Raw genomic sequence first — 12033 nt, forward strand, 5'->3', positions numbered from 1 at the left:
CCGACTTGAATAGATCAGATTCCATGTGACTTGGCCTGTTCACACTGTCATAAAAAGATCAGATTTGAGTCACATATGGGCAAAAAAATCGGATTTGGGTCACATTGGCCTGCAGTCTGAACGTAGCCTTACACTGCACAAGTTCTGCCAGATGGACAACTTACTAAGTAACTAACTAACTTTCACCATCACTTTCTACCACTCGCTCTCTCTCTCTTTCGCTGGCACACACACTCGCTTTGCACTCACAGGGAGCCAAATCAGCGAGTGTTGCAGTAAAAATCAATGTCGCAGTCATATTGATGAGCGTGTGAAATTTAAGTAGCGTGGTCATTCATTCATTCATCAGTAGCTGTGAAATGCGTCAGATACAGGGGCAACACCGGACCCAGACCAGTAACAGAGATCATGGCTTTCTGTTATGTGCACACCTCCGACTGTCCAGGCGCTGTTTGCATTAAACTGTGATTTATATCTTAAGGACTTATGAATTCTTAATTTCGTTGTTGTTCTTCTTCTTTTTGTCCACTTCTTGATGCTGGTGTTGACCACACCAGGAACTACCACCGATGTCCACTCCGGTTTTGGCCATACTAGGAAAAAAAGTATATGGTTAAATGTAAATTCAGTACAGTCCACTACCACGCATCAAACATAGATCACACCAACTTTTAACAAACATTCGGCTCATAGTCATGGTTTGCTTTTTGCTAAACACCATCATTAGCTAGAGCCTGTGGCATTTTCAAACTGCTGAAATTAGCCTAGCGGCTAGCGGACTTTCCCTGTGCTCATAGCTTAATACATTGTTATATTATATAATTATACTATTTCTTACTCACCGCTGGTTTGAATCGCTGCCTCTCCCGACACAACAACACAGTTGAATTTCAGTCTGCATTCACATTTGGTTGAAACAGCAGCTGATATTTCCTTCCCAATAGCAACAAGGTGGCACATTCAGGCAGTTCGGAGGCCGTCTTACTTTGAAATGTGGAAATAACGTCATCAGCGGGCATCAGCAGGCATCATCACGTGGTCTCCGAAAACAGCCGAATGACACGAGTCGAATTTCTTTCCATCAGCGGAAAGTTTGTTTCAAAACTCCGTGTGTGAAGAATTGAGATCGACAAATACAGGCGGGACTCACAAATGCCTGTTTGAAAGTGACAAATGTTTGGAAGGTATTCACAAATACTTTTCAACAATTTGTAAATTAAAGCTGGACTCACGAATGCCTATTTGAAAGTTGTAAATGTTAGGAAGATATTCACATATGTGGTTCATTTATTTGTAAACTATTAAATATATTCACAGATATTTTTATTATTTGTGGAATTTGTTTTGTATTTGCAAAATATTTTTGTGAGTTTACAAATCTTCATTTTGTGTTTGTGCAAAGTGTTTTATATTTACAGATTACACATTTACACACAGATCGCTCATCTGTTCACACAAATAATACTGAAACATAAATACCCCCATACTAAATGTTGTTTCTAGAGCAGCAACAGGATTTACAACAGCAAAGTCACTAATATCTCACTGGAAACTGATCTAAAATGTCAGTAAAATAAATCATATTCCTGACATCAACATGACTGAAGTTTAGAAATAATGAACTCAGTACCTCCATTTCCTGCTTCAGCAGTGACCTTCCATACTTGCTGAAGTTCGGGACGCACAGTTTTCCTCTGTTTTAGATAATTTTGCTACAACTATTTGCTTGTTTACAACCTTCCTGATCGTCTGACTGCTCATGTTTGGCCCATTGTACCTCACTGTAAGCTCCAGGTCTCAGCAATTATGTGGGTGAGAACAATATTATCCTCACTGACTGACGGTCAAAACGACAGAAATAAAATCCAAGTTGTAACAAAGCCAAAGTATCTGATAAGAAGGACTTGTGTATGCACATTGAATGAACTGGTTTAGATTTTCCTAGATGAAAGCCGCAGGGTCCTGCAGATATCAGCTGGCATCCGAATGCGTGATGTCTCTCCAACTGCCAACCTGCTAAAGAGAGCCAAAGACATCAAAGATACTGCTATCCAGACGCCCTCGTAGGTGATGCCGTTCCCTGCCAGCTTTGGATGTACACACCAAAATGACACAGCCATCTGAATTGGATACCTGACAAAATCCCCTCAGTGCGTTCATTATGGATTTAAAAATATCACTGCAGTTGTGAATTCCTACCAGCCCACACTGAAATTCATTCAATGCTTCTAAATCCATGAGAGGTGGTGAACAAATGTATATGTCAGGAGAGAATGGACCCTGGTTTGACTGTCTGCCAGTCTGTGAGGTCCTACGCTCTACTCATGTTTGTTGGTGACTAAAAAGCAGTGACAATATCTCTTTATGAAACACCACTCATGACAGTGTGTCTGTAATGCCATCTTGTTTTAGCCGTTCAGACTGACTTTAATCCCTTTTTTGGCCCCATTCTGTTCTGAACACATCTCACAGGGCAGGATGTACTCAGGCTAAAGTGGTATTGTCTGTGTCTCACTTATCAAGTTGGAGAAAGAGATTTCAACAGAATCTAGGCAGAAATGGTGACTGTATATGTAGTTACGGTTGGACTGATATATTGCTTTGCCAATAACAAGTTCACACTTCAACTACATTATTAGGACGAACGATAAATTAATGTGAATGGTAGATTTAAAGTTAAGGTGTCAGTATGTTTAAAACAAGCTAGTTTGCAGTGTAATGGAGGATTATTATGGTACATTTAGATGCTTTCATCCCTGTTTTCACATCCAAATAAGCAGTTAAGATAATGTGGTTAAACTAAATACAAATTTGAGTTAGGAAATGACTGTATTTAGTATAGAATAGAATAGAATACAATTTTTTTATTGCCATATGATATTACTGTGACATCCACGTGTTTTTTGTGCAGGTACAGTGACATCTGGCAGCAGTAGGTTTGTCTGTGATGTTTCACCTGTCAGACAGTAAGAGTCAAAGTGCCAGTATGTCTTCCTAGAACCACTGTTTTGCACCAGCCCAGTTCATTTATGTGATGTTACTAAAAAAGGAAGTGTGTCATTACGTAATGAATAGGGAAAACATACATATTTAGAAAACTATGAACAGAACAGTCTCAGAATTCAGCTTCAGAGCAATGTTTTGATCACAACAGTAAAAGAACAAGTTTTTATTAGAAAATGGACACAATTTCCTCTGATGAAACTCAAAAAGGTAAATGTACTGTAATGGATACTCAAGTACTTGCCCACCCCAATAATGAAAATCTAACTTTATCAGAGAAGCTTACGGAGGCTGGAGAAATCTAGTTTGGCTTCTAAGAGAACAAAAACAGTACGACGTGCAAATCTAGGGGGAAATTTGATCTCAAACATGTCACATCAGCTAGTCTGACTTTAAAAAGTTGAACTTTTGTTCTCATATTGTCAGTGTCTCTCTCTCTCTCTCTCTCTCTGTCTCTCTCGCCCATTTTTCTCCACGGTCTCTTGTTCTACCACCCATATGTACATCACTCGTCTCCCACTATCTGCACACACATGCTCCTCTCCTCCTTCACTTAGTGGCTTTCAGGTTGTCATCCAGCCTTTGATGGAGAGAGCCTTTGAAAGCTCTAGAGGACCGTCAGCTCTCACCCACCACGTTAGCGACGGTTAAATCAGGCTTGGTGGCGGAGGCTGACTCGTCACTCCTGGAGGGTGAGTGGGAGTCTGGAAGCTGATCAGACGGCCTGGTACTCGGGGGCGGAGCAGCTGCCACCTCCAGCTACCTGGACGCTGAGGGGAGATAGTAGTGCATATGGCAGAAAGCCCTTTAGTCACACTCAGGCTGACTCACACACAGGCGGCTGGATTCAATCAGCCTCTGTTCTTTACATCATCCTATCCTTGTTTTGTTTTCTTCTTCCATTTCCAATTTTAAAACCTTTACTTTGCAATCAAGTTCAACTGATATAAGTTTAATAAAGAAAAATTTTTCACACTGTGTTAATTGTTCTTTTACCATTTGGTATATGTCAAATATGTGAGTATTTATATATAAAATCCTGCTTTTTCTGAAAAACATTAAATCTTCATCCTGCGTAAACATAAACCTTATCCAATCAAATGTGATGTCAGTAAACCCCTAGTTTTATAGGATATAAAAACCTGTTTTATTTCATAGGTTAGGGCCCCCATTCATCATTACAGATGCTGTTAATATGCTCATGACATATAGAAGGAGATTTGTGTGATGGTGTCTGTAACGTCACCCTACAGTGACCAGACGTCACGAAAAATTCGGGACACTCCCGAATTACGAGCGGTTGTCCCGACTCCTGTCCGGTTTGTCCCAAAAATTAGACTTAACATGAGTTTTAATTATAGCCTAATTAAACATTAAATACTGATCAATGTGTAGTTCTCTTGCTCCAGCAGGGGCTGCAGGTTATCTGTACATTATGTCAACAACGTTGTTATAGCCACAAAGTAACACTCATGTTCTTTACCCCTTTTTGTTTTTTATTGGTTAGTGGAAGTTACAATCGCAAGGACAGGGGAAGTGTAGCTTCAGGCAGTCACAGAGGAGAGATCAGATGCCACACTTATGGAATTAATAAAATTAAATGAAATTGAAGTAAAAGATCATGATTTACCCTCTGTTACATACCAACAGTTGTTGTGTTTTTTTATAATGACAGATACAAGAGTTCATGAACAAAAAGAATACATTTTAGCGTGTTGTTTTTATTTTCATGTGTTTTACTGTTCATTGACACTGAATGTACCGGTAGCCCCCCACTCCCATATTTCACCTGTTCTCATCTGGTCACCCTGTGTCACCCACAGGTTTCTGAAGAGCTGTTGTGAAAGTGTGGACAGCTCCCAGCGGTTTAAGCATCACCATCTTGGCAGGGCCTGACTTTGGCCAATCCAAAAATGGGCAAAGGGGTGGAGCTGAGGCAGGCCAATGACATTAGCCAATGACTCCCAAAACAACATAACCGTTGGAGAGTACTAACGACAGACTTACAGGACCTGGTCATGATTACGTAAGTTGAGTTATGTCACGTGACTTACAAAACGGTCGCTGTTTGATTAGGTTTAGGCACCAGGATAGTTATGTATTTTAACTCCAGATTCTAGTATAGGCGCAGCCCTCTAAGGCTATGGCTATTGGGTTTACCCCTACGCACAAGTGTAGCACTCTCCTACATCCGCACCTTATATATAAACAACGGTGAGACCTGGCAATTGGCTCCCATAGTGCCTTTTCTTCAGCACAGAGAACCAAGGTCCTGTGAGGCCCACAGCTTAGAGTGCTGCGCCTCCGGGGACGGAATGGGGGGCCCCGCAGACGAGGTCATGACAGGGGCCGCATCAGCTGCGCACAGAGCAGGGCCAGCGTGAGCCGCGGCCACTCCCAGCACAGTTCGGATGGGAGAAAGCGCACAGCGCACTCACAGAGGACAATCACTCAGACAGAACACTTCAAATTTCTTCAAAATAGTGTTAAACTTCTCGTCATGTTCTCTTAAACCCAATATTGTGCATTGTGGCAGCCATTATCTGAGCCATTATGCCCAACCACTCAACAAAGTGAGTACCCTAATCATGTTTGCCAACACATAATTACATTTTTCAAAAAAACAGGCTGTCAACTCAGAGAATGTCTTCTCAGGACGTCAGGTCTGTGAGGCCATATTACATAATGTTCTGGCTGATATTCTACAATAGTATGCTAACAAATGCAAAGTTAGAAAGCAAAATAGACTACTTTGGCTTTTTCATTAAACTTTGACCTTTCACCAAACCCAATTGTTCACCATTGTCTTTGGCATCCTAATGTCGTCCTCTGTAATCTCACAAATGTGGTAACATTTTAGTGCACAAACCTGCCTGAGCAGTTCCTACCTCCATGAATTATTGTTAAACAGTTATAAAATGTGTTAATAACATTCATGCTTTCACAAGGGAAAAACTCTCAGGATTAATCTGTTTTAAATCTACTATTTATGAGGGCAGCTCTTTCTTTTATGAGTAAACAAATTGGTATTTATGTGTGTACATATTATTCAGAAAACACATAGATGAGGAAAACCTTGAAAAAGCTGAAGTTACCTGTACAGAAAAGCTGCCAGCAATAAGACCTGCTGGGCCTCAGCAAGTATGCCCACACATACAAAGTCAGCACTGTGGCCCTGACTGATGATCAGGTGAACACTGGGTGGTCAGCATTTGCAGAGAGGAAGCTTTCCCTCTTGCAAAAACAGGGGTGGAGTATTTGGTAAAATATTTTGAGGGACACAATAAGAAGTTACGGTGCCACATGCCATGGTAGTTTTTTTGCTTTTTAACTTTAATAGTTTTTGCTTGAAATGAAAAGATTTAAGGATACTGCACAATATCAGCCAGGACATTTAAAATATGGCCTCAAAGACCTGACTGACGTCCAGAGAAGACATTCTCAGCGGTGACAGCCTGTTCTTTTATGGTTTAATTATGTTTTTGGACTTTCTACAGGCCTGCTGCTCTTGACAACCTCGTAAAATGTTCTTACCTTATGGCTTCACAGTCAATGTTCTGCAGCCATATCTTGTACATTTATGTTAATATTATGGTGTTTATTATTACCATTGCAATTATGCTAAACAGTGGTGCTAGAAGTTTCTGAACCTTTTAGAATTTCTGCTCAAATATAACCTAAAACATACTCAGATTTTCACACAAAGTAGATCAACAGGACTAACTTCCACAAATAAGACAAAAATATTATCCGTGGTCTTTAATTCATTGAGAAAAATTATCTAATGTTGCATATCTGTAGAGTTGTAAAAGTATGTGAACCTTTGCTTTTAGGATCTGGTCTGACCCCCCTGTGCAGCAATAACTGCAAACATTCCAGCAACTGTTGAACAGTCCTGCTCATCGACTTGGAGGAATCTCAGCTCATTTCTCTATACAGAACAGCTTCAACTCATGGATGTTGGTGGGCTTCCTCACATGAGCTGCTAACATCCTCACCCTTCGATCATTTTAAGTTTAGAACTTTGACTTGGCCTATTAGCTACTTTATATAAATTTGGATTTGGAAACTCTTTCATAGATTGAATTAAAATCTTATACAGTTCCCCAAGAGCTTCTGTCACGGTTTTGGAGCCTCTGGGTCTGGGGCGGGTCTGCGTGCTGGGGGGGCTGGGCCCCCCCCCTGGACCCATCCTCAGTGTGAGGTTTAGGATCCTTAAAATGTCTTTTAGGACACTAAACCTTCTTGAATCAATTCACAACATAACATGCAGACCGTCTAATACATACCACTTTGCATCTGGGGAGAAAAAAACTGAATACAAGAGAATTGGAACTGAAACAAATTTGCAGACAGCAAACACATTGGAGCAAGATAGTATCATATTAATAATACGTACCACTTTATGAACTTGACGCAGACCGAAAAGAGCATCTTATGAACTCGATGCAGACAGGAGGACAGAGCATCTGAACTCGATGCAGAAGATAGATAAACAAGAGAACAAAGCATCTCATGAACTCCATGCAGACAGGAGGACAGAGCATCTGAACTCCATGCAGAAGATAGATAAACAAGAGAACAGAGCATCTCATGAACTTATATCATGGACTTGAGGGATGCGCTGAAACCGGTAGAGTTTTACCTTAGATAATTTAATGATTTGTAAATTGACTACTTGTATACATCTAACGAAGAATAAAATAAACCCATATTTTCTAAATCAGCAGTCTCATTCTCATAATTTAATTATAATAAAGGATTTGTACTGGGTATTGGCGACTACAAATGGTGTCAGTGCATCACTAATACAACAGTCACTATTTTAAAAGACTTCTTTGTTCGGTAAAGGGGTTTGCCCCCTGGCTTTTGACAAGAACTCCCTGGTGCTTGTCCAGTTCCTAGAACCAAGGGGGGCTTTGAACCCTTTGGCTCTGGGATTGCGACTGTTCAAGATGTCAAACAGCCTGTCTGTTATCTATAAAGAAATATCTAAATTAATTGGAAGCACTGAAAACATCACTATAACTGAGTATCAACAGGTATCAGATAGTAAACACCCAAGTATGAGGCATAGTTTGATTTCTCTACATTTCCTTTGTGGCTATGCTTTTTTAAATTAAATTTCTGCGCTGCTTTAAACCTGTAAATCTGAGATGTGACAATAACGGTTCTTCTGATGTAAGTATTAGGTAGGTATAAACAGTTTTATCCAAGTTCTTGCATATTGTTGAATTTGAGGATGGTCATTAATTATTTAATCGTTCCCGATGCCCAAATTGAAAAAAAGAAAAAGATAAAGGGTTAATCCTGGTGGCATTCACATTTTAACAACCACCCTTGTTTTGGGATTGCTGACCAACAGACCAACCACAAAGGGAGGGTGAGCGTTAAAGGGTTAAAGGGGTTAAAGCAATTAATCACTCAAATGTTGGAAATGATTTTAGTAAATGATGCAAATCCCTAGCTGCATTACCTTAATGAATTCTGAAGTAGCCTCACAATCTTTGAACTCTGCATAGCCCACCTTCTGCAACGTGCGGAGCGCCACTGCCACAGAACTACTCAAAGTTGGAGCAGCCAGGTAGACCTTGATTGAGTTTAAAAGGAGAAATGAAGTGCCCATTAGCGCTACAAGATACAAACATCAAAAAGTATTAAAAAAACAATAAAGCCCTAGAGCCCATTACTATTGCGGCCCTCTATACATTAATCATCATACAAACATACCTTCATCTTCTGATTAGCAAAGTTCACATGCTTATCTGTGACTCTGTTGGCAGCATGTAGTCCACTTTTCTTTTGGACATTGTTCAGATGTACTATGTACTTCCAATTGATACTGCCAGTTATGCTTCTAATTGGGCTGTATGCCTGCAGAATCAGATTTGTTTTTTCACTGCACACGTCAAATGTAAAGCACCATATTCTGCACAATTATGTAAATACAATCAAAATGTATAAAAAGCAGAGAGAGTCAACCAGAGCAAATATGCGAAATAATGTAGGCAACAATGAACATGTACCTGCAACATATTGCGTGTCAGCTTCAGCATGTAGCAAGCGTCCATCATAACAAAAACATCGTCATGGGTTACTGGATGAGGGAAATGGGTCTTCAAGGGCTCACAGGGGTCTGCTTTTAGATCGCACCCAAGTTGAGCGCACATACTGACATTGGATGCGTGACCATCCATTGTCATGCACACCACTCTTATCTGACGACGATGCAGCTCTTCTAATGCATGCTCTACTAAGACTGTCTGTGATTGTGGTGTGAGCGACTTGGTCAAATAATATGCAATTGGAGCTTTCCAATAACCTTGAAGCCCAACCACCGTAAACACAAGAACATCGGAAGCCATGTCAGTCTCCTTCAATCGATCCCCCATGTCCACATATCCAAACATTGTTTGTGTCTGAGGATCATACTGGACGTGATTTTTGATGGACATGGCATCCAGCATCAGAGTGACACATCCATACTTGACTTGATCTTCCTGACGCCGTCTTTCCAGCATGTCCAACATCATTTTATTGAGACCAGGTCTGGCATCAAGAGAACTCAGCCACCTTAGTAAAATTAAAAAGTAGCCATTTAACCACGTAGCCATTTAACCACTAACCCAAGCATCCCTATTGTGGACACTGGACATACAAAAAATAGCTATAATATCAACATGTATCAACATGAGACATGAGTTGTTAGATCAGTAAGTTTAACCATTCATGATAATATTATCTGTAGTGCTTAATGTAATTCAGTATAAAATTAGACATCATGAAAAATACCTTTGCAATGAACTGGGATGTGGCAGGTGAATATGCAGGGTATCTCTCAGGTAGTGATATGCCTTTGGACCATGCAGATGGAGCGTAAGGGCAAAATCTCTCTGGGGCTTGGTGTACTCTATGCCCTGCCTCGACAGGAGATGAACTGGAAGATCTGAAATTCAATTAGCAAAAGTGATTCAGTGGGTATCCTTTTAATAGTAACTAAGAAGTCAACAAAGAACATAAAATACACAAAATATTCAATGTTTTACCTGAATAGCATTCAGGGTTGACTCTTAGCTCTTCGTTGATGAGATTTCTCTCCTTCAGTTCCTCCAGAAGAACCCGCATGTTCATCTTGGCCCTCTTTTCTCTCCTCAAGGCATTACTCTTCTCCCGCTTCAGTTTCCTCACTCTCGCTGAGGCTTCTTCAAGTTTGGCCTTTATAGCCTTAGGGCAAGCAGGCAATGCATACAAGTGGTCAGTGGCCTGCCGCTTGCGGCTCAAACTCCTCTCTCCAGTGGCTCCCTGTTGTTTTGCCAAAATATACAAATATATAAATAATAGTAATATGGAAATTAATAAGTTACTTTTTTAACAATTCAATCTTCACTTTTCAATTCTGTGAGTCTAAATACAACAGCATACATTTAAGAAATTGTATAGGCTTGTCCACTTATAAGGCAAAAATATGTTTTGTGGCTCTGGACAAAAATGGCTCTTCTAATTGTAAAGGTTGCCTACCCTTGGGTTTAGTTTCAATGTTCACACATTTATTCATTCAAGTGTATGAGCGACAGAGCAAGTCCGATAGCCAGTAGTTCTCAAACTTTTTACACAGAGTACCACCTCAAATAATATTGGGCTCTTAGACTGCTAACACCATCATAGACCTTTCTGGGTACCATCAAGATAAAGTATTTAATATAACAAACCACATGATGCTCTCATTTGTTTGACATTCCACATGCAAACACTCACAACATCAGGCTGAGGTACATCCTGAGACAAGTCCATTGACAGGTTGTCTTCCACTCTTCCAGAGGTGGTTGTGCTTCTTGTTGCTACCAGCTAAAATAAAGTAAAGAAGTTTTGAGTGTCTAACAAAAAACACAAAATATAACTTGCAGAAACAAAAACTAAAGAGACCAACAATAATTGAAGGTGTATAAGATCGGTATATCAATATGTGATTAAATGTCAATGATACACATACCCTTTGAAGATGAGCTGGAAAGTTCAAAATGTTTGGCACAACACCATCTTTAAGTCGGACATTCTGCCCCGTTCTGTCCTCACTCCTGAAGTGCTCACTGCAGAGCAGTGTCCTGTCAGAGGCAACAAAACCGTCCCTTCTTAGGGCAAGTTCCCACTGCCTCCTCATCTTTCCGGTTGTGGGAAACCTTAAAAATGCGAGAAATGTACCCAGATATATAAATTATTTTCAACATTTCCAACCCTTTTTCCTTCTTTCAATATTAAGGGTAAGGACAAAAATACACACCTAAATGATCATTTGTTTGGGGTAATTGTATGTATGTATGTATGTATGTATGTATGTATGTAAGTACGTATGTATGCACTTTAGAATAAGACAACCACACTAAACTACTTATAAAAAGGTGTCCAAAAGAAACATTCAGCAATTGTGTAAACAAACTTCTAAAAAGCTTTGGGTCAACAACAATCTTGTAATACTATTATGTCATAGCCCCGCTGTTCCTGTGTAACAGGACCTGTATTGTACATACATCCACTAAGTAACTAGCGATTATCCCAAATATAAGTCATAATATTGTCATATCTTACAGGTGAAAGGTGATCCCACGGGCTCTCGTTTTGAGACTATGGCGATTGGAGCATCCGTAGACTGCACAAAAGTCTGGCATCTTCCTTATAAAGCCAGCAATTTCCTGTAACATAATGTAAGATGTTTTTAACAAACCAGACTGATTGGAAATCATGTGCAACTTAAGTTATATTTAAAAGAAAGAACAATTCTGCCTCTTCCACTGATGTAAAATTGCTGGGTAACGTTAGCAGCGAAACTGTAACGTTAGCTGCTAAACTGTAACGTTAGCTGCTAAACTGTAACATTAGATGCTACTAGGTCTCACTCAAAGTTTCTTGTTATTAGCCAGCTAATAACTACAACCACATCCACAAAGATTGTAATTTAGACAAAAGATTAGTTGTCATAAAATCGTTATTGGTGTCAGTAAAACCTATATAATTGAACAGCTCGATTGTGGTCTC

At 39.9% G+C, this 12033-nt stretch overlaps 1 protein-coding gene across 1 annotated transcript; it reads right to left on the reverse strand.

Annotated features, from left to right (window-relative positions):
- Positions 1-9782: 9782 nt before the first annotated feature.
- LOC123975016 (THAP domain-containing protein 6-like) lies at positions 9783-11666 on the reverse strand. The gene is made up of 5 exons (XM_046056105.1): positions 11587-11666; positions 10994-11180; positions 10759-10848; positions 10050-10305; positions 9783-9949 (listed from the first exon to the last, which is right to left on the reverse strand). Exons 1-5 carry the CDS (start codon positions 11664-11666, stop codon positions 9783-9785), a joined length of 780 nt encoding a protein of 259 aa, XP_045912061.1.
- Between the last annotated feature and the right edge of the window lie 367 nt (positions 11667-12033).

This window comes from Micropterus dolomieu, linkage group LG08, assembly GCF_021292245.1.
Source record: "Micropterus dolomieu isolate WLL.071019.BEF.003 ecotype Adirondacks linkage group LG08, ASM2129224v1, whole genome shotgun sequence".
Taxonomy (NCBI): Eukaryota; Metazoa; Chordata; class Actinopteri; order Centrarchiformes; family Centrarchidae; genus Micropterus; species Micropterus dolomieu.